Source organism: Zootoca vivipara, chromosome 3 (assembly GCF_965207765.1).
Source record: "Zootoca vivipara chromosome 3, rZooViv2.hap1.1, whole genome shotgun sequence".
In the NCBI taxonomy this organism is placed as follows: domain Eukaryota; kingdom Metazoa; phylum Chordata; class Lepidosauria; order Squamata; family Lacertidae; genus Zootoca; species Zootoca vivipara.
Genome location: NC_142586.1, coordinates 77,873,884 through 77,896,814, shown reverse-complemented (window position 1 = coordinate 77,896,814; position 22,931 = coordinate 77,873,884). Strand labels below are relative to the sequence as shown.

Here is a 22,931-nt window from a genome sequence, read left to right as displayed (position 1 = left end):
AGCGCTCCTCATAAGGCTTAGTTTCAAGACCTTTGATCATATTGGTTGTGTCCTCCCCTGCAGACGTTCCAGCTTGTTAACATCCTTCTTAAATTTTGGTGCCCAGAATTGGACAGAGTATTTCAAGTGTGGTTTAAGGCAGAATAGAGTGGCACTATTACTTCCCTTGATCTGGACACTATACAGTGGTACCTCGGTTTATGAACACAATTGGTTCCGGAAGTCTGTTCATAAACTGAAGTGTTCATAAACTGAAGCGAACTTTCCCATTGAAAGTAATGGAAAGTGGATTAATCTGTTCCAGACGGTCTGCGGAGTACTTTAACTGAAGCGTTCATAAACTGAAGCGAACTTTCCCATTGAAAGTAATGGAAAGTGAATCAATCCGTTCCAGATGGGTTCACGGCGTTCGTAAACCGAAAATTCATAAACCGAGATGTTAATAAACCAAGGTTCCACTGTACTGTTGATGCAGCCTAGAATACCATTAGCTTTCTTTGCTGCTGCATCACACTTTTGACTCATGTTAAGCTTGTGGTCCACCAATACCCCTGGATCCTTTTCACATGTACTGCTTTTAAGCCAGGTGTACCCCATCCTATATTTGTGCACCTGGTTCTTCCTGCCTAAGTGCAGAACCTTATGATTGTCCCTACTGAAATTCATTTTGTTAGCTTGCGCCCAGTTCTCCAATTTGTTAAGGTCATTTTGAATTCTGATTCTGTCTTCTGCGGCATTAGCTATCCCTCCCAGTTTGGTGTCACCTGCAAATTGGATGAGCATCCCCTCAATTCCTTCATCCAAGTCATTTATAAAGACGTTGAACAATAACGGGCCAAGGACAGAACCCTGTGGCACCCCCACTTGTCACCTTTTCCAGGATGATGAGGAACCACTAATGAGTACTTTTTGGGTTCAGTCAACCAACTACAAATTCACCTAACAGTTCAACCCACATTTTACCAATTTCCTTGCGATATCATGGGGTACTTTGTCAAAAGCCTTACTGAAATCAAGATACACTATGCCCACAGCATGTCCCTGATCCACCAAGTTTGTGATTCCATAAAAAAAGAAATCAGATTGGTCTGACATGTCTTATTTTCAGCACCAGGGAATGTGCCACCTAAGAACTTGTCACCTCTTCACTGTTGTGCCCAGCAGAGGGGTTGTGGTATGGGTATACTGTGTTTTGCTTTAGGTCATTTATGTGTTTTCACTAACTTTAAATCTTATGGCAGATAGCGGTGGCACAGACATTATGTGAGAAATGGGAGGGAGCTCACTGGGAGAGAGGGGACTGAAATAGTAATAGCAGCGACCAGCCTACCTGATTGCTGGCCAGTGTGCCACAACCATTGAGTGGTTATGTGGTCCTGCATGCAATATATGAGAGGGCATGTTCACCGCCTATGGAACATGGCTCAACGTGGCTTATGAAAGGGCTGACCCTGGTGTCAGGTGAAGGGCTTTTGATTCACACAGACGTTTTAAACAAGTAGCCTTTTAAACAAACATCTTACTGTATCAGTTGCATTTTAATGTGTAACTTGTACTCTGTACTAGAAAGATTTCCACCCTGCATTTAGTAGGTTTTAAAATATTATTTTAATTATTTGTAAAACCACCCAGGTAACGTGTTGTTGCATGGCCATATAAATTTAGTAATTAAATAAATAAGTAAGTACGTACTTATAAGTAATAACCCAATACTTTTTTTTTTTTTTTGCATCAGGAATGATCCAGCCTAATTCAGTCTACAGAGCACCTCTATTCCATATTAAAATGGCTGCAGATTTGCAGACTGGGCTTTTTAAAAATCTCACCCAGCAGTATCCTCACCCTTCCTCCCCTTCACATCTAATCTGAAGACAAGTTCGCAAAAACTTGCTCATTACTTTGTGATATTTCAATTGGTTGCAATGTGGCACAAACCTTTTTCTGTTTTAGCCTAATTATACCGAGCAGCTCTTCATTGCACCCTGAAGAATTAAACTCCACAATATGCTCTGTAAGAGGCAGGGTTGGTTTTTTATTGGTACTGGCTCTTCATATGATGTGTGGGAGGCAGTGGAAGACAGGAGTGCCTGGCATGCTCTGGTCCATGGGGTCACGGGGAGCCAGACATGACTAAACGATGAAACAACAACAACAATTCATATGATGGAAGAAAAATAGTGATCTATTGGGGGGCCTGCAATTAAGGGTGTTTCACTAAAACAAATACTTTAACTCTGTCTCTCTTATCAACACTTTTATATGAACAGGAATAGGATTTAAGGAAATTTTGTATTCTGAACCCAGATTAGGCTAATGAACCACAAGTGTGTATATGGGGAGAGAAATAAACATCTGGCTCTTGGTCTCTCAGCTGCATGGCAAAACTGCTGAACCTTGACTAACATTTGACACCTGTTGTTTCATATGCGGATTAAAGACCACAAAAAAAACCAAGTGCTGTCCCTATTTTACACATAATGAAATTAAGGTAAAAATATATACAAGTTAATCCATATATCCTCAACAGGCTACTAACAAATCATTTGCTTAGCCCAATACTTCTGGTTAAGGGATTTAGCAGGAAAATCTCAGATTATTCTGGCTAATAATCTGAAATACGATTAACCAATAAAGTCTCATTTATACTAAATTGCACAACATGTGCACTACAAAATGAAGTGCACTACATAAATGAAGCACACAACATTTACACTGGTTTAATAATGATGATGATTTAAAAACACACAATGCCACCTTCGTAAAATTAAGAATAATTCTCAACAATCAATAAACCAAGATCATCATTATAAAGATAGGGATATTCAATGGGAATTGCTCCAGATTGTTTTGCTAAGGGGTGCGGGGGAGAGACAGAGGAAAAAGAAGTATTTAGGCTGCAAAATCTCTTTCCAGTCCAACTTTCCAACAGAGATAATAGCCACTCAGTGCAACAGCCCCACAATGCGGCCTCATTAGTAGTTTCTCTCATCATGAGATGATTGTGTTATGTACAATCTCATTAGTGAGTATGCTCGCTATCAGAAAATCTCCGTAATCTAACCTCTTGACTGTTTATGTCAGCTGGATGTTTTCTCTCCACAAAATAATGTGCTGAGAGTACAAATACTGCTCTGTAAACTCTTTGGGAAGTAAGCTCCTTATTTCTTCACTCCCCCTTCTCCTGAGCTTGAATTGAACATACAAATTCTGAGCTCCCTTCAAAATGTAGAAAATATGCAGCAATACGTTTTATACTAACTGTGCTACGTGTAAGTTGAAAATCATATGATCTTCAAACTTAATCCTTATCTATTTATCTATCAAAATTACATCCTACCCTTCCCTCCCAAAGGCAGCAAATATATTTGTAATTTTGTTGTTGTTTCGTCGTTTAGTAATAAAAACATCTAAAAACAATCAAACACAGTGAAACATTTTATTCTCATGTTATACTCCATTCTAAACGTCTTTAAAAATCAAAACAGAGCTTATAAACTCATAAATAAACGAATGCAACCAATCATGCGTCTGAACACGCTGTCCGAAACACAAATATTTTCAGCAAGCATCTAAAGAATATAATGATGGCACCTGCCTAATGTCAGTTTGGAGTTCCAAAGTAAGGTGTGATAACTAACGAACGCAGTACAGGCACTGCATGACACTTGTAGAAGTGTTAGTTATGCAGATGATTGATGCAGATATTATCACTGATGCAGACACAATGCTATACAACAAACAAGGGAAGAAGAACAGAATTCATGAAGGAGCAGCATTGTCATTCTATGGTCTGCTCCCAATCATTTAATCAAGAGTGGCAGCATAATGTAACCCCAGGCCTTCTCCTGTGTGGGATACTTGTGGAGGACCATGGAGTAGAGATGGGGAAAGACATGATAGAAGACATGGTTTTAAAGAGTGACATGACTTTTGCAGCTTGAATTGCCCAAATTCAGTAATTATTGACAAGAAGGGCACCAGCTTCTCCAGAAGGTGTGAGGTGTCTGCACATGCAACGTCCTTTGATATTGAGGGGGCCCAGCCCCTCAAAAAAATATTTGAGGCACTGAAGCTAGGTGTTGGTGCCTATGATTGAAGAGTACATGGTTACCCTTTGTCTGCTAACATTGCTTCTCACAAAGAGAGACAGAAATAGGGTGGAGAATTCTTACTGCTGCAGGAAACAGGAAGTGGCATTAGAAACACCTGAGGAATGCCTGATTGCAAAAGACACAGGCTTGGGCCACGTGAGAGCAGAAAGATAGTTAGATTTAAGAAACTGGCAGAGAAATGGAAGGAGCGAAACACTAATAATTACATGTTAGGAGAGGGAGAAACAGAATTTCAGCATGATCCAAGGATTTGGAATCATAGGCATAAACTAAAGTTGTCAGAGCAGCTAGAGGCACAAGTTTAGTTACTGAAAGGCAAACTTTGTGTCATCAAGAATACTGGTGATGATCTGGGGGGATAGAACAAAGGTACTTTCATTTGTTGTTCTTGAGGCCTGCACTGTGCGATTTGACTAACCCAAAGAACATAACATAGAAGAGAGGCAAGGAAAAGAGCACACTTCAGCAAAATGTGGAGCAGCTTAAGTGATGAGAGGACAAAGAAAGACTTAATAATGCAATCTTTAAATGAAATAAAGAATTTTGTTTCTGAGATGGAAGATTAGACTGAGATAAAGACAGGATGCTTAGATAAAAGGTGTTATGCCAACAACACGAGGTAGGACAATACATGCTTCCCACAGCAGTATGATTTGGCAAAGGAGAATGTCATGTGTCAATCACAACATGCCATACCACGTTTCAACTTGCGTAACAAGGCCGTCCCACATGCAAAACAAAGAGGTAGAGAAACATAACTTAATAATTTACACCAATTAAAGTCAACAGTAGGGCTGTGCCAGTTGGAAGGAGACTACTGTTTCATGTGGGCTAATTAATGTTCAAAATGGAGGAGGATACTTGTACTGTATCAGCAGCTAGCACATTGATCAGGTGCACAGATAAGCTTTAGCATACATTTGCAGTTCTTGCTCATCCCAGTCCAAAGACTTATAAATAAATGAGGACAGCCAATATGCAACCAGATTTGCTTTCTTGGTCTTGCTCATTTCAGTCACCTGTGAAGCTAAAGGTGTTTTAGGGCATATGCAAAGTGCCAGCTGAACTGAGCATCTTCGTAACAAAAAATGGCTGCAAAGCAGGTGAGGGATGAAGGAGTTATGGCTGTGGAAGAGCAGCTGCTGCCTTTTTTGCTGCTTCAACTTTTAACGTAAAGGACAATGTACAGTTGTCTGATGTAAGAAGTAGCAACCCTATTATTAAATTATATGACCCATGATATTTGCTTGGTATATAAATGTGCTCCAAATATAGCTGAAAATGACGTATCTTTTCATTTTGTTTGATGAAGTGCTCTTATAGTTCAGGAACCTGCATACCAAAAGCTTCTTCAAAGATACCATTTTCTTTTCTTTCAGTATTAACATTTTACACTTAATAGGATCTAGAGCTTTGCCTTTATTATCTGGGGATCATGTATTACCTCTAAGTTTCAATATTAAAAAAATAATTTAAAATTCTATTGATGCACAATTGGAACCATTATTGATTCCTACTGTTTTGTTTAGATTTTAATTTAACCATTCTCAAAAGCCATGACATATGGTTTCAGTAAACAAAGTATTGCGTGCAACAGCAAATACTGACCTTCCTTCTGGCTAAGTGTTTGTTTTCATTTCTAAAGAGTGCCTATCTCTTTCTCTGAACACATATACAAATTCTTATTGAACACACTATTACAGAAAAATCTGATGTATGTCAACAGACCTGAATCTTAGAAGGGTGGGATGTTTCTCATCCTTCAAAGGATTGTAAAATACCATGGCTGGACTCCTTTCCACTAATGTGATCAAAGTTCTGTTCGCAGAACACTCTCACCAGCAGAATGGGGGACTTCCTGTGCTTATTTCTCCTTCCTTTTTGAAAGGATTTTCCAGTTTGAAGTAAAAACAGCCAAAAATGGCCTCCTCTTTTCTGCCAGGGAGATCCTCCACTACATGCAAAGTCTCCTTTAAGTGGGAGTAGTCCTACCAGTCACAGAAAGAACAATTAAGATCCAAGTCTTTATTTTAATCATACTTCAAGAGGAACAGATTTACTATTACTATATAGGGCTGGGATGAACCATTTTGTAGAAAGATTAAACCTTATATGGCAGAGCTTCTCGATACTGATTTTCAGAAAATTAAGGGTCTGCCTTTAGGATCAGACTTTAGGCCTTCCTATGCACACAAACATTAAGTCCCATGTTCCACCTGTGATAACAAATGACAGTTTTCACCACCAGCATGGTATGGTAGTTAAGAGTGCCAAGCTAGGGCTGGGGACACACAGGTTCGAATTCCAACTTAGCCATGAAGCTCAATGTGTGCGACCTTGGGTTAGTCTCTAACTCAACCTATCTCACAGGGTTGTTATAAACTAAGGTTAATGTAAATTATGCTCCTTGGATAAAGGGATATGTAAACAAACAACAGCAGGTGGAAGGTTTGCAACTAAAGTCACATGGCCTAGAGACATAATCAATGTCAGATATTTTGATTACTATCACTGCTACAAATTCTCTCCATGAGGTATCATAACATCACGAATACTCAGTGTAACACATGCCAATGTTTTGAAATGAATAATCATAGCACACTGTTTTTCAGTCGCAAACATTTTATATTGGTCCTGTTATGTTGGTGGATCAGCGCCCTCCCTGCAAAATCAGGGCAGATGCTACTTTCCTGGGTAGATCATCCCAAGTAAGAAAAACATATCAATATGCTTTACTTAGGGATTTCTGCTCAAGAAGTCAAGTTGAGGTCAGTTCCAGGAATGCAGCCTCAATAGGCAGGGCAGGGCGTAGCATGCACAGCTGCTAAAGCAGAGAAAGAAAGAGAGAGAGATCTAAGAGGCTTTTGGAGAAGCTGGAAACAAGACAAGAAATGGTCCACTGATGAGTTTTACACCATGAGAGCTTCACTGCATGGCTAAAGTCTATCGGTAAGAAGGGAAAATGTACAGAAGATTAGGGAAAGGGATGACCAATTGAGTGGCGAAACTACTGGCGGAAGTGCTTGAAACCCAGGAGGCCAGCAGCAGCAGCAGCATGCAAATATGTAATAATAATAATAAAAAGAATGTGGTCCCCTAATGCGTGTTTAGTGCTAGTGCCAAGGCCCAGTCCTGAAGAGAGAGGTGACATGGAGGAATGTTCGATCCTAAGTACCAGCACCTCCATAGTTAAAGAGTTTCCAGGGCTTACAGTTCTAACAGCTTCCATACTTTACAATTAATTATAATAATAGATTAATTGAATAATCCTTACTTACATAAGATAAATTAGGCTTCCTCAACCTCGGCCCTCTAGATGTTTTTGGCGTACAACTCCCATGATCCCTAGCTAGCAGGACCAGTGGTCAGGGATGATGGGAATTGTAGTCTCAAAACATCTAAAGGGCCAAAGTTGAGGAAGCCTGAGATAAATCTTAAGTATCAATATTATTTACCCCTTGAATTACTTCCTACAGTTTTATCTGTTGGCAAAAGTCGGTATAAATTGCCGTGCCTTTGCCAATAAAAAAAGCAAAAAAAAATTCATAGAAATTACTATTAATCTCTCTAATTTCATATGTGTAATGATATTTTCAAAAAACAAGAAAAATGTTCAACTGATTTTAATATTTAAAATATACAAGCATGTTTACCATTCCCTTGAGTCTTGTTCTTTCTAACCCAGAGAACAGTACTTACCATTTTTCAAAATGGTTCTCAAAGGTATTGCAAGGGAAAGGAGATGCTTTTAGGCAACAAAGAGTTAATACAGAGCTGTCTGGTATCTGTTCATTCTGCCGAAAGAGAAATAAGAGGGGGGAAATAATGTAAATTAAAATATATCTTATAAGAAATAACCAACCAAATGAAATGCAGAACTTCCAGAATGCAATACTAATTAGTTTTTATTCCTTAACATGGAGGGAGATAATTCATCCTCTTGGTACATCTGGGTGAATCTTTTGACCTTTAGATATCGAAGAGATGGGCTCTGAACAACAGTCCATTTACAAAGAATTTTTATTCATTTCTACAAACAGTAGTACTGTATATAACAAGTGCTGTACAGAAACAAACTCAATCACCATTACAGTACTGACAGAAAGCCTAAAAACTTCCATTGACTAACAGTAACAGCCCTGTTGGGTTTTCTTTTAATAAGTTTTTGTGAGTCATGATCAAAATGTGCAGAGCATAGGCCTTTACAGAAATGGTAAGGCTTGAAATTTATTCAAGTCAAGGGGATAGGCTGTCTTACTAGATAGGACAGAGTTAATCTAAAACCAATTTCCCCAAGGCATGTTACAAATTAAACATTTATTAGTACAGTTAGACTGATCCATTTGGAATATATGCATTACTGTACTTGTCTATCTCAGTTTAAGAAAGGAAAATAGAAAATACAGCTTTTTTTTGCTTTTTTTACTTGAGAACTCTGAATTTGAATACATGCCACATCATAAACAGCTTTAGAAGTTCCCCCAGTTTTGAAAGGGGGTTGCTGTGTGACACTGATGGCAGAGTATGCTTTTCTTTAAGAAACACAAGTCCAAAAACTTAATTGAGCATGGAAAATCAGCTGCCAGCATTCTTTGGATCCCAGCCTACTACTACTTCAAGCAGGCAAAGGAAAAAAGGGATAGTTCTTTTGGAAACTATGCCAACAGTATGAATATAGGAACAAATCAACTATTTGGAGGAAAGAGAGAGAGGCAGAAAAGCAAATATTTAGCCAGCATTTAGAAGGCTGCTAATATGAATCAGACAATTGATATGAAATACGAATCTGACTAGACCTGCTGCATAACGCAAAATCAAGTATGACTACAGTACAGTACTATACTCATGCAGTTGAGCAACTGGTTGGCACAATTTTCATTATCAATATCCTGTTGCAAAGAGATCTAATTTAAAATGATTTATAACGAGTACATTTTGTGCAATAAAGATCAAAACAAAGTTTTCCATTCAAGAGAAAAAAAGCAAATTAAAAGGAAACAAACGTTCAGCCATTTCCCCTTTATATGAAGTATCACTCCAACTATCAAGCTGCATAGCTCTTAAAGAAAATCCTCAATTGAGAACACCACAAATTGATTAGATAAGAGGGTATACTTAGTTCCAGATGCCATCTATGCACCTTCTCATATTTTTATCTGACAGATTATTCCCAGCCTTGGAACTAATTTTTTCCCTTTTTTGATCCAAATTTAAGCCTCTTCTATAAAAAACCAAAAACCCTTTGGCCCATTAGCCTACAGCAGGGGTCCCCAAACTAAGGCCCGGGGGCCAGATGTGGCCCAATTGCCTTCTAAATCCGGCCCGCGGATGGACCAGGAATCAGCATGCTTTTACATGAATAGAATGTGTGCTTTTATTTAAAATGCATCTCTGGGTTATTTGTGGGGCATAGGAATTCGTTCATATTTTTCCCAAAATATAGTCCGGCCCCCCACAAGGTCTGAGGGACAATGGACCGGCCCCCTGCTGAAAAAGTTTGCTGACCCCTGGCCTACAGCAACATTTGTCAGTCTGATGCTAGAGTAATAAAACACAGTGATCTGGGCAGCTCACAGGCAACTATGAAGGGACACAACGATCAGGAATGTAGACTATGTTTAGGAATGTACTTGAGTATTGTAAACACTTAGTCACACACCTCACTTACCTGTCTAGTTTTATTTCAACCCCTTACATTCATCTGATAAATAGGGGAATATTAACAGAACCAAAGCCCAACAGAAGTCAGGTGGTTACGAATACCGGTAGATCTTTAAAATAAGGGAAAAGTAATTATTACAACACTCTGTTATTATTCCTCATGCGGTTCATTATTTTTTTCAAACATTACTTACACAGCAACATCCCAATTTAGGGAAAAGCATGCAAAATTGCATTCAGACACGAACACGTGATTGTGCTTGTGTGTACATTTTACCAATACGTTCATTCAGGCTAGATCTCTGCGCTTTCCAGAGACAGGTCACTGGGCCAGATGGACCAAAGTTGTATACAGTACCAACCAGTATTCTCGCTCCGCTCTGAAGTCGACCAGGTAACCTTGCAACAACCACATCACTAACGTAGTGATCTCGGTTGGCTCAAACAAACAAACAATACGGCAACAACTCCAAAGCCTGCCCAGTGCCCACCCTGAGCTCCCTTAGAGGAAGGATGAGACTGAAGCGTGGCGAAGCAAGGGAGAGCACAGCGTGCCCGGCGCTCTTCGGAACAGACTTAACAACTTACACGTAAAACCCACACGTACAGTAATTCAAAACAAGGATATTGAATCCACAAGAGAGGGACGTGGGAACGAAGAAACAAGTACAGCGACTGGCTAGCTTTGGCCGTTCATGGGGTGGGGAGGAAGGCAGCCGCCCCAGACCCAAGGATGATCCTGATACTCTCTCCCCACGCAGGGCAGACCTTTCCCGTCGTCGTCCCCCACCTCCGAGTCATTCCAGCCTAACTAGCAGCAACCCCCCCCCCCCAAAAAAAATCCCAGGTGGCGCGAAGGAGACCCTGTGCCACACGCGCACCGTCCCTCCGTTACTTGCCCGCTCCTCTTCTTGCCCCGCTCACGCCGCCCTAAAACCCGGGTTTTCATTTCAGGAGGCAGAAAAACACGCAACCCCGCGGAGGCTCCCCTAAGGGAGGTGGGAGGAAGGAGGATTCCGCCAGCGGCCGCTATGGCAGCTTCGGCTTCCTTCTCTACTCACCTGAGGTCGCGGCCGCCTCGCCCCTCGCGCCGGCACAGCTGGGCTCAGAATGGACATCGAACGAAGCTACCTGTGACCCGGCTGCGGACTCCGGAGACTCCGCCGGCGGCAACGGCGAGAAGGTGAGCACCACAGAGCTCAGCAACGCCTAGAAGGGAGCCCGACCACGGAGAAGAGGCAGACTAGAGCGCCGCCCCAGCAACAGCGGTGCCGGAAACGGAACTGGTTGCCCGAGCCCCGCCGCTAAAGTCGTCCGGGTGCCGCGCAAGCTGGTCGGCCTCGTACCCTGCAAGGTCACCCACGTGCGGGCGCCGGACGAGCGGGGCTGCTGAACTGGGGAGGGATGCTGCGCTCGGCGGTGGCGGTGGCGGCCTTGGCCCCGTCGGGCCTGCCAGGGCGCCCGTTGCTGCTGACGGCTCTGAGCCTGTCGCCTGGGAAGCGGCTCTCTTCGCGAGGCCCGGCGGGTCAGAGCGAGCAGCGCCGGGGCCCGGCAAAGCCCCGCTTCCCTCCTCTGCGGATCCCCGAGGTGGCCGAAACGGCCCGCTTGGTGGCGGAGAAGACGCGGGCCCCGCCGCCGCTGCGAAGGTTCATCGCCTGTCCCGACCTCGCGCGTGCCGTGGCCTCTAGTCTGCAAAGCGGGAGGGGCTCCGAGGAGCGGGAGACGGTGGTGCTGGAATGCGAGCCAGGTGAGGGTTAGAGACGCTCGGTCCCAGTTAGTAGCATGGCCCCTTTTACCTGTTACTTCGGCTTCTGCATCACTCTCTGCGCCATCAGTGCCTCGGGATCTTATTGCTAAGAGTTGGAAGGGACCCCAAGGGCCACCTAGTCTAGTCTTGTAATGCAGGAATCCTGCCCGCAACCATCCCTGGTTGGGCTCAAACCACCAACCTTTCGGTTAACAGCCAGATGCACTGACCGATTGCACCACCTGCAAATAATTCTTCTAGATTTAGAAAGAAACTGGGTGTTTTCAATGTAGGAACCTACCGTAGGAGAAAAGTATTATATCGAGTCAGACACCCTTAGCTGATCTGGTTCTGTATCATCAACAACACTGGCTGGCAGTGGTTGCGCTCGGCGGTTTCAGACCAGGGTCTCCCAGTCCTACTTGGAGATGCCAGGAAATGAACCTGGCATCTTCTGCATGCAAAGCATACATTCTGTCTGTGTGTGCCGGGCGTGCCCGATATATAGGCAGTGTTCCAGAGAGTTTGCCAACAGTATCTCAATTACTTTCAGAGCCTAGATTTTAACCAAATGTTTTTCTGTCTTGTGATTCTCTACCTTGACTGTTATGCTATTGGATTAGACAGTACTCAGGAAGCTCCCATTAGCATCTAAGGCCCAGTTGTTCCTTCCCCTTTTTCTCTTGTGAAACTCACCCCAGTTTGCTCTCTTGGGAAATGGAGCAGTAAAATTAATTAACAAAATCTTCCACAGAACCTACATACAGTGTTAAGCTTACAAGGTGAACTTCAGAACTCTCTGTTGAATGCAGTGCAAGCCATTTCTTGAAATTTCAGATGCCAATTATTTAGGCTTCTCTAATTGAAATAACTAAGATATGTGAAAGAGAGCTTTCAAAATCATGATCGAATGAATGCATATTGCAGACTTCTTAGTTTTGGAAAAAAAGGCAAGTATGGTGAGACATGGTAAAAGCAAATAAAATATGCACGATATGGAGAAAGTGAGCATAGAGACATTTCCCCCACTCATAATACTAGAAGTTGGGGTCATCTAATGTAGCTGAATGTTGCAAGATTCCAAGCAGACATCTACTTCTTCACACTGTGCATAGTTTAACTATGGAATCTGCTAGCCCAAGATGTAGTAATGACCACTAACTTTGACAACCTTATAAGGGGGTTAGACAGTTTCATGCAAAATGAATCTTATCAGTAGCTACCGTACTAGTGATGATGCCTGTTCAACCTTCAGAATTTGAGGCAGTATGCCACTGAATGCCAGCTTCCTGAGAGTACAAGGGAGAGTACTGTTGGACTCATGTCCTCCTTTGTGGCTTCTGGTTGGCCACTGTGAGAACAGGATGCTAGTCTAATTGGCCATGGTCTGATATTCATTCTTAATATAAATGTCCCAGAGTTTCTTTTATAAAATTTGTTGTTGGTGATTGCTGGCTATAGAGAGAAATATGCTGGCAGAAACCCCAAAGTATATCAAGTTGGCCATTGTTTTCCTCCAGTTGTCTTCAGTTGAAGGTTATACTATTGAAAAGTTGCCCCTTCAATAGTTTTTTTTCACATTTCCTGCAATTTTTATTTCTTCTTTATGCTTGTATATAATATGTTGCAAAGGATAGAATCCAATGCAGTCCCTTGAGAAGTTTTGTATGTTTACATTCATATTTATATTTTTCTCTTCCTAACTTACCGGGCCTTTGGGTTCTTCTTGGTCGTTCTTTTAAACTAAAACTGTGTTTAATGCTGGTGTTTAACCCTGGATAATTTCTTTTAGGGCCTGGAGTCTTAACCCGAACATTACTCAATGCTGGTACCCATGTGATAGCTCTGGAGAGTAATAAGTCATTTCTTCCTGACTTAGAGGTAGGTTTGTATATGGGGGGCTGAAATTTGTGGCTAAACAAAAAGATAAGGAGATGATTGATGGTTTAGCTTTAGAACCTGGACCTCTCACAAAAATCTGAAAAAGGACAAAAATGAGAGATTTAATTTATCTCAAAGTATATTGTTTTCCTGACAGGTTAGTCGTTGATTGTTCTTTTCTTTTTTTGTTTTCTTTTGGTTACAAATATGTCTCTATCACTCAATTTATGGTAAAAAATTTAAAAAACAAGATTTATTTTTATTAATAAAAACCAAGATAAAGGCACAGAATAAATCCCAGCATCTCCTGTTAAAAGATCTTGAGCAGCAGCTCTGGAAAAATCACTGCATGAGACATTGGAGAGATGCTGAGATGTCTCTGAGTAGACAATATTTGGCTTGATGGGTTAAACAAATTTAGATGTTAATTTCACCTTCTAATGATTTGTTTCTGTTTAGTCTCTTAAGGAAAAATCAGATGGCCAGCTAGAAGTGGTACATTGTGACTTTTTCAGATTGGACCCTGTGGGTTTTGGATCCGTGAAGCCACCTTTTATGTATTCTGAAAGACTTTTTGAGAACTTGGGCATCTTAACAGTTCCTTGGACAGCAGGTACTTAGAATTGGTACATATCAATTGTAGATAATAGCAGATCAATATTTAATTGTTTCTATTCGGCTTTTTCCATTTGGTGTGCTTGAGGCAGATTATCTTCAGATGAAACAACAGCAGTTCAATACATTGTAAAATGGCACCTGTTAAACACATTTTTCCAAAGTTTTTTAGGAAGAGGAAAGTTTTCATGGGCTTCCCAAGGGAGTGTTCCATAACTGCTTTGGGAACTATTATGATCCAAAGGTTGTGTATAAATAGAAAAATGACTGTGGTGCCACCGTGGAGATAGCCCTGTATCTTGTGGGTAGCCAATCTAATATTTGAATGTCAAAGACTCACTAGAGGATTTAAGGGGTCTCATATGAAGGGTAGCAATATTCAAGGCATTAATGAAGCGGGAGGTATTTTTGTAATGATTCTGCTATTGTCTGTTTATTTATTTGGTTATTTTATTTAGTAGCGGTGAACGTATACTTTTTTTTCATTCATTTTGGTTGATTTTCTGAACAGATGTTACTCTAAAAGTGATTGGAATTGTGCCACAAAGAAAGGAAAGGAACCTGATTTGGAAGCTTCTCTATGCCTTATATGAACGCAGTTCTATATTTAAATATGGAAGAACAGAACTGAACCTCTTTGTCAGTGAAAAAGAATATAAGGTATTTATGTATAAGGCACCTTAACAATATGCCAGCTGCTATGTGTTTGTGTTAAAATAATCAAACATACTTCGTAAAAGTTATTTTAATGCAATGTGCAAATATATTAATGATTTTAATTTTTAAGCAAAAAACATTTCTGTACTTGTCTGTTCCATGAACAATTTTTTTTAAAAAATGACTCTCAAATTGTATTGGCAGCAAGAAGGGTAGTAATTATGTGTTGCACAGTCAATGAATAGACAAGTGCAGATTTTTAAAATTTATAATGAAACATAACCTTGGTTTTGATGCAAGTAGGAAAAATATAGGTGGCAGTCCTAAAGAGTTGGCTTCCTCTTTCAGTAGGCCAAATATCAGTGGACAATTTCTGAACAGAGGTTCTATGCCTATTAGGAAAATTTTATCCCAGTTGGGGGGAAATGTACTTGACAAATACTCAGAGGAACAAAGCCCTTGTATTAAGTTAAGGTTCTCTGGACTAATTTCACAGAATATAATTAAGCTCTGGCAAGTATTGGGAGATGACAGTAATGATCAACAAGCACTCAGTGTAGTGGTGTGGGATAAGGAACTGGAAAACCCAACTGCTGGTTACAAACAAGAATTATTGAAAAACTTAATCTAATCAAGTCCTGCCTCTTCAATAGGGTTAATTCAGAATGATCCATTTTGTATGTAAATGATTTCATTTGCATATAGTGCTTTTTGCAATTATGGTCACATTTGCCACTTTACTGTTACTAAGAACTTTTTTATTTTACTACTTGCTTTTCACCACTGCCTTTCAGATGCAATAAGGTATAAGAAGTGTTGTTTGCCATAAAACTCTGGAATACAGTGGTACCTCTAGTTACGAACTTAATTCGTTCCGGAGGTCCGTTCTTAACCTGAAACTGTTCTTAACTAGAGGCGTGCTTTCGCTAATGGAGCCTCTTGCTGCCACTGTGCCGCCGGCACACAATTTCCGTTCTCATCCTGGGGCAAAGTTCTCAGCTCGAGGTCACTCTTCCAGGTTAGCAGAGTTTGTAACCTGAAGCATTTGTAACTCGAGGTACCACCGTAATTTTACTAATCCATGGCATCTCTCATCTGCTAAGCTAATACTTCACTAAGGTGGAGCACTGCAACAAAATGTTGGTATATTCCTGGTGTGCATGTAAAACTGGTGACTGAGGTTTGTGTGTGAATGTTTTAAAAATAAAAAATGAGTTTTCGTGCTCTAACTTGGGTCTTACTTCATGTGCAAAACTACTTACTGAGATAGCTTGTGGTTTTGCTTTTGTGAACATTTGAAAGTTCAAAATATTTGAAAGTCAGTAAGACATGGGGCTTCCAAATGCAGTGACTTGATTTGGCTTGGGGAGAGGTCTGAGGGGGCAGTTTAATTAAATTGAACTTTGCTCCATCCCAAGAGAAATCCAAAAGAGCCCCAGCCCTACCTCTGACCTGCAGTATTAATGGTGGACTACATTACAGGGCTACTATAAGCTCCTCTGATTCCCCATAGCTCTCCAACCTGCAATAAGGGTTTAACAGTGAACTGTACCCCAGGGTTCTCTCCCAGCCCATCTTGAGGTATAGAGGTAAAACCATTGTCTGTACATTTTTGTACTCTGTTTTAGCCACACCTGCAGTAGGCATCTGCTGCTTTTATACAGTACTGCAGAGTTGTTGTAGACTACCCAGAGCTGTATTCATTGTTGTCATATAAAGCCCAGGATTGTCATAAACCCCTCTTCCCCTTGATCCCTTCCAACGTGAATGAACTGGTTTTGCTTTGAATCATCAACATTTCAAATATGAGCTAAATTAGAAAGAGCAGGAACTCTAATTCTTTTCTGTTACCTTGTGGGTATCTTATGTAATGGAACTGGGGTTGACAACTTGGTACACAATCTGAGGTACATTAAGATAATGGGATTCTCCATTGATTTCTGTTCCTGACGACATTTTAAAAGAACCAGAAAATGAGTGAGTGGATATTGCTGTTCTTGCCATATAAGGACGGACACTCTCCTTGGATGGTCAGAAATAGAATATTAGATGATACAAAATGTATATATAAAGTACAATTATATCTTCAGAACTCTAGCAACTGTTTTGGAAGAAAGGGAACAGTAGTACAGCTACTGAGTTGGCACAATTGGTTTCGTATTTTGAATCATGACTGAAAATAGTACTATAGTTCTGTTGTAGCATAACATAACATTGCTTCTAATATAGCCTTGGACAAGCGAGACTTGTATGTACCTTGATTCAACTTTCAGATGCTACTTGGAACTTCCTGCTTTAATCAAGCCTTCCAGTGTTCATGATAAAGTCAGAAATTTTGCATAAATATAAATGCTAATTCCCCCCCCCCCCCCTTGCCAGACTCTTGTTGCAAAGCCTGAGGAAACAAGAACCTATCAAGCACTAAGTGTACTATGGCAAACAGCCTGTGACATCCAACTTCTGCGTATGGTGAGTGTTTAATACATGCAATGAATAGTAGTGCAATAATACTGCTCTTATGGCTCTTAATGGTAAGGTGACATTTCTAGTGTGCCAGGTTTCACTTGGCTGGAAACTCCCACCCACCTGCTTGTAAGCAGGAAGCGCTTCCACCTGCACACAGGTGAGGATGTGCCTTCAAGGGATGCCACTCAGGAGGGTCCCTTGATTTTGTGGAGCAGCTTTTTTTTCCCCCGCAGGCATGCAACAGGAAGCAAATACTTAAATACCTTGTGTGTAAAAGGAAGATTACCTATGGCACTTTAGATCCCATTCTTCCAGATCTTTGTTATAATTTCTCAAGCAGTTATTTTGTCATTTCCTTAGCACTTATTGCTGTACAAATGCTTACATTCTTAAATCAGAAGCCAGAGAGCTGCATGTGTTGCTCATGTATGATCTGAACACCACATGCTTCACTGACGGGGAGCCTTGAGCTGCTCTGAATAGGTGCTGCTGAAAGTTGAGGGAACCTCTAGAGCAGGTGTTCCCAAACTGGCCTTTGGACCACCAGTGCTTTGTGGCATGTCCTTATTGAATATTCATACTAAGTTGCATTACTGTTCCCTTCCTTCTAGGAGCCTTGGCCTTCATTTTTGACTAATTCAAAAAATGGTGGACTCTCTATACCAAAGAGTGTGGTAAGCTAAACATACGGTGCTTGAATGCTTAAAGAAATGCTGTGTGAATGCAAACATTCTCAAATTCATTTAACTATTGTCCAGATTGCTGTTTTAGTGAGACACGCACAGGCTCATTTAGCTGTGCACTTAGTAATCAGCTCTCAGTCTCCAAAATGTTTTTCGCGTAAGCCAAATCTATATTGGCAGCACTCATTGAAAATCCAGGTTGCAAAACATCTTTGTTGCTATACTTTTGCAATAATTTCCACATCATTGTCATTGAATGGGGTTGGGGGTTGTTAATACGGTGATCCAAACAAAATTGGTGCACATTATGCAAAATCCTGACTAGTGAGCAAACTAACGTTTATTGGACCTCAGTGAAGGTTTGATTTTACTTGGTAGCAGCCCAGTGGAACAGGGAGTAAAGCTTACACACACACACACACACACACACACAGAGAGAGAGAGATGACGAACTTCCTACTAGAGAAGAATGGTTACTCAAACTTACAGAATATGCGGAATTAGCCTCTTTCTGAAAGAATCCAGAGACAAACCCAGACAGGAGTTCATTCTAGAATAGGATAATTTCAAGAACTACTTGAAAAATAGTTGTAGTATAAGCCTTTAGTATTGCCTTTGAATGATTTCTGTAAATAATATATATATAAACAAAAATGACATCAAAATAGAGAAGAGAATTTTTAAAAATAATAATGACAAATTAAAGTAATATGAATATTACAAAGGGAAACATGGAGAGAATGGGAGCTCTTATATGTAATTTCTTTGTGAACATAGAGATCCTTATTGGACTGACTGAAATGAATATAACTACGTGTTGTATATATACAGAAAATGATTAATATAGCATTTAAAAAATCAAAAGAGAAAGAGAGAGCGTAAAGAATACCGATTGTAACTGTAATAGTAGCTGGATGGCCATCTGTCAGGGATTCTTTAGTTGTGATTCCTGCATTACACGGGTTGGGCTAGATCAGGCACCCTCAAACTGCGGCCCTCCAGATGTTTTGGCCTACAACTCCCATGATCCCTAGCTAAGAGGACCAGTGGTCAGGGATGATGGGAATTGTAGTCCAAAACATCTGGAGGGCCGAAGGTTGGGGATGCCTGGGCTAGAAGACCCTTGGAATCTCAGCTCTACCATTCTATGATTCTATGTGTTATTCAGTTTATTGAACTGGAAATAAATGAAAAATGGAAATGATATGAAATAGAATTATGAATCATACAGTAATATAAAAAATGGAAAAATAGTATATATATATAGGAATTAATACAGTATTCAGTAAAATATGTTTAATTGGGTATGATTTGCATATGGTTAACATTTGTCATTGAATTAAAAAGCAGCATTGACAAAGCAATCAATCTAGATAAGTAACAACTCCTGTCTCCTTCCAGCCCATCTAGTTGTGAAATAAGTTCCTAGCATATTAGAGCAATCAAAATTCATAGTTGTCAACATAGGGTGGTAGACCAAATCCAGTACTTAGAGTGGGCAAACCAGATAGCAGCACGAAAAGTAGAAAGAATAATTTAGAAAAACCGGGTATGTCTTTTGTAACAGTCGGGCAACAAGATCAGAGGGTCGGGCATTTCCATCAGTTAAACATTTCCATCAGTTTCACTGTTTATATGAGCAGATGCACATAAAACATGGATTAAGAATTACCATAACTCATCAGGGGAGGGAATGAGCAACTGAGACCCCTGTTGTATGAGGGGTTCCCCACACACTGAACTATGATACACTTGCAGTGTTGGTTTGCCCTTTCTGGAAGACTTATCGGGTAAAAGGCACATGAATTATTTATTTATTTTCATTCATTCAATAATTATATGTTTTTAATTTTTTGTGTTATATGCAGCTGCTGCAGAATGACCACTTGTGCTTAATACGGCTGACGCCGCGGAAGAATTTGTTTACGGACAGCTTGACAACTAGTAATTCAAGAATATTTGTTGTGATGGTGAAACAATGCCTTGCTAAAAGCAAGACTAAACTAATAGATAAATTAAAGTAAGTAAAAGTCAATTTCTTTAGCTGACATCCAGCGTGGAAAAGAATTTAGTAGGATATGGCACTTGGCGTAAACCTGAACAATATTATATAGAATTTGCTTAAGTTTCAAAATGCCGCACATCTTTAGATGTGTGACTAAAGTTTGGGAAGACTAGTCAGCTTTGTGGCTGGATACCTGAGCACAGTGGCTGGCAGCCAAGTGGTTACTGAGCCAGTTTGACTTTTGAATTTTTTAAAACAGCAGAGGCTCTCCATCCCATTGCCATATCAAATACTATGTTTAAAAGCTGCTTTTATTTAAACATGGTTGGTTATTTGGCATGGAAAACACAAGGCCAAAGCCCTTTGGGAATGTAGAACTAGTTGCTTGGTTATTTGGATCCTGAACAAAGATCTATTTTAGGCATGCCTAAGGTAGGAATGTTTACTCTGAACAGGAGTCACAATGCCATACCAAAAGCTGCTTCTGGAATTTCTTTCATTGCAGCAATAAGAAAAGGTAGGTTGGTGCTTGATAAATGTAAGTTCCAACCACCGCCAGAGGTTTAAATATTGGCCATTTTATGTTTTAGACAGTCTTCATTTGTATACATGTATCCTCAAAAGGATACATATATCCCTGGGACGTGGGTGGCGCTGTGGGTTAAACCACAGAGCCTAGGGCTTGCCGAACAGAAGGTAGGCAGTTTGAATCCCTGCGACGGGGTGAGCTCCCGTTGCTCGGTCCCAGCTCCTGCCAACCTAGCAGTTTGAAAGCACGTCAAAGTGCAAGTAGATAAAAAGGTACTGCTACAGTGGGAAGGTAAATGGCGTTTCCGTGCGCTGCTCTGGTTCGCCAGAAGCGGCTTTGTCATGCTGGCCACATGACCTGGAAGCTGTATGCCTGCTCCCTCGGCCAATAACACAAGATGAGCACCGCAACCCCAGAGTCGGTCACGACTGGACCTAATGGTCAGGGGTCCCTTTACCTTTATCCTCAAAAACATCCTGGAAACATGCTGTGAAGCATCAACTTAAACACTGAATTCAGTGTTTGCGTTTTGGGGTTTCATGATGGTGACAAGAGACACTTTGTTGCATAATTAGTTTAGCCATTGGAGTTATATTCACAATCTAACCGTTAATGGAAAATAATGACGTTTTAAGGAATGAAATCTGATGAGATCCATATTAATGTTTGGCTTTGTTTTAATAAGGTACTGAGCAGCATTAGCTTTAACTATCCCATTGTGACCGATTCCCTCTCCCCCCCGCCTTTCTTCTGTTTCAGTTTTTGGAGTTCCCAAGGTGGGAAGGAATTATTGAGACAGTTGGAGATACCAGAAAACATTACAACGGGTAGTCTATATCCAGAGCAGTACAAAAGCCTTTTTGAGATTATGGAACAAGCTAATGAATTTGACCAAAGCTGGCTCTATGATGAAGATTCTTTAGAGGATAGCAGGGGCATCAATTTTTAAACTGAAACTGGTTTATTTTGAAAAGAAGCTTGTTATGGTGCAAATGATAGTGGCCTGAAACCTCTTTATCAGCAAGGATAATTTAGTTGATAAATTATTAGATGAAGGTGATGCCATATGAAAATTCAACACCTTACATGCCTGATTGGTCCTCCATGGGAAATTTCATGTCATTGCATTTTCTAAGGTGCAAGACAAAATAGTGAACTGTTTTCAGTCTTGTTTTTATTCCTTGTATTATAGCAGAGCTACTTTTGGAATATAAGGCAAACATGGCATACTCTGCAGTTTGTCTCAAAAATAAATACAAAGCTTGAAATGCATAGACTTGCACATTTTCTTTTTAAAAACAGGAACTGTAAACCAAAAATTCGCCAAAAGAAGCAAGAAAATGTATATTTCTGGATTAAAGACTTGTGCTCAAATACTTGAGTTACTCTAGAACTGGCCCCCACATGGAAAAATGTTTGCAAAAATTTCTATATATATATATTGTATAAGCATATGTAAATAGTATATAGTGAATGCACTTCAGTTATCCTGTTTTCTGACCAGGATATTAACTACTATGTAAACTAAAAGAGGTTTGTCTCATCACAAACCTTTTTCTAATTTATAAAAATGTAAATATCTTCATTAAAAATGCAATAAAACACTATTTCTAGTCAAGAGACTGATTTCTTTTGCAACTGTATTGTTCTGTCTATCCAGGCCCTTGTACACTGCTGTTGAAGAGCTGTATGAAAATTTCTTAAATATAATAGCTAGAATCAAATTAAGTAATTCTGATAATGCAGAAATTTCCATCTGTATAGCAAAACTTTCCCTTTGATCGCTCTTCCCTTTTTCCACTTCATTCCCCCCAAATCTGCTCTAGAGGGCTGCGGCAGAGGAAGAGGAAGGAAACTTGTACAGCCCGAAGTCCTTGTTCTAAGAACTAGTTTGTTGTTTGACTGCCATAGCGGGGCGGGGGAAAGATACTGTAAGTTTCTTTGCGGGTACTGTTTGTGCTGTTGAGGAAGCAATGTATGTAAAGCCAAAGACAGTTGGGAAATGGGAGAGGAGAGATTACTAAAATGGGAGGACTCGTAAACACTCCTTGCACAAGGAAATCTGCAATCATAAGAAATGAACATAGGATGATGATGATGATGATTAAATTTAGTATTATTAGATTCACTAGTAGGTCCTAAAGTGGGTTACAGTAATTTAAAAGGAGTAGTTGAACTCCCGTTTTATTTCTTTAAAATGTGTTGGATTCAGATTAAAGCTGCAATTCTGCACAGTACTTACCTGAATTCAGTGATGATTTCTGAGTAGACATGTACAGAATTGCATTCTAAGTTAGTTGTACTTAAGTTTCATTTGATTTCAGTGGGAATTAACAACGGTCCAATTATACCTGCTCTGAAGTAGTAAGTAATTTATGTCAGTGGAGCTTACTCCCAGGTAAGTAGGGCTAGTATTGCGGCTTAAGTCATTACTAACTTTCACATTTATTTTAACGGTATCGAAATCCAATTAACGAAGACTGCAGTTCTGTGCTCTTACTTGGGAATAAGCAACACTGAACACTATGAGCTTCCTTGTATTATGACTATTATTTACTTCTTTCATTGTACAAAA

At 40.2% G+C, this 22,931-nt stretch overlaps 2 protein-coding genes across 8 annotated transcripts in view; one reads left to right on the top strand and one right to left on the bottom strand.

Annotated features, from left to right (window-relative positions):
* CNST (consortin, connexin sorting protein) overlaps positions 1 to 11,040 on the bottom strand; it is a 43,054-nt gene extending 32,014 nt beyond the window's left edge. For 2 of the 7 annotated variants that reach the window (XM_035108324.3, XM_088666502.1), the window contains exons 1-2: positions 10,835 to 11,040; positions 7,812 to 7,906 (exon numbers count right to left, since the gene is read on the bottom strand). The gene's annotated coding sequence lies outside the window, so the exon portion shown is untranslated. Of the gene's footprint in view, positions 1 to 1,935; positions 2,131 to 5,840; positions 6,101 to 7,811; positions 7,907 to 9,780; positions 9,884 to 10,834 lie in introns of those variants that run through there. The other 5 variants (XM_088666500.1, XM_088666499.1, XM_035108321.3 and 2 more) reach the window with 5 other exon arrangements.
* Positions 11,041 to 11,177: 137 nt separating this feature from the next.
* Positions 11,178 to 21,974, top strand: TFB2M (transcription factor B2, mitochondrial). The gene is made up of 8 exons (XM_035110524.3): positions 11,178 to 11,520; positions 13,313 to 13,401; positions 13,861 to 14,014; positions 14,528 to 14,676; positions 17,053 to 17,142; positions 17,751 to 17,813; positions 19,691 to 19,842; positions 21,116 to 21,974. The coding sequence occupies exons 1-8, from the start codon at positions 11,178 to 11,180 to the stop codon at positions 21,303 to 21,305; spliced, it is 1,230 nt and encodes a 409-aa protein (XP_034966415.1). The 3' UTR covers positions 21,306 to 21,974.
* The last annotated feature ends 957 nt before the right edge of the window (positions 21,975 to 22,931 follow it).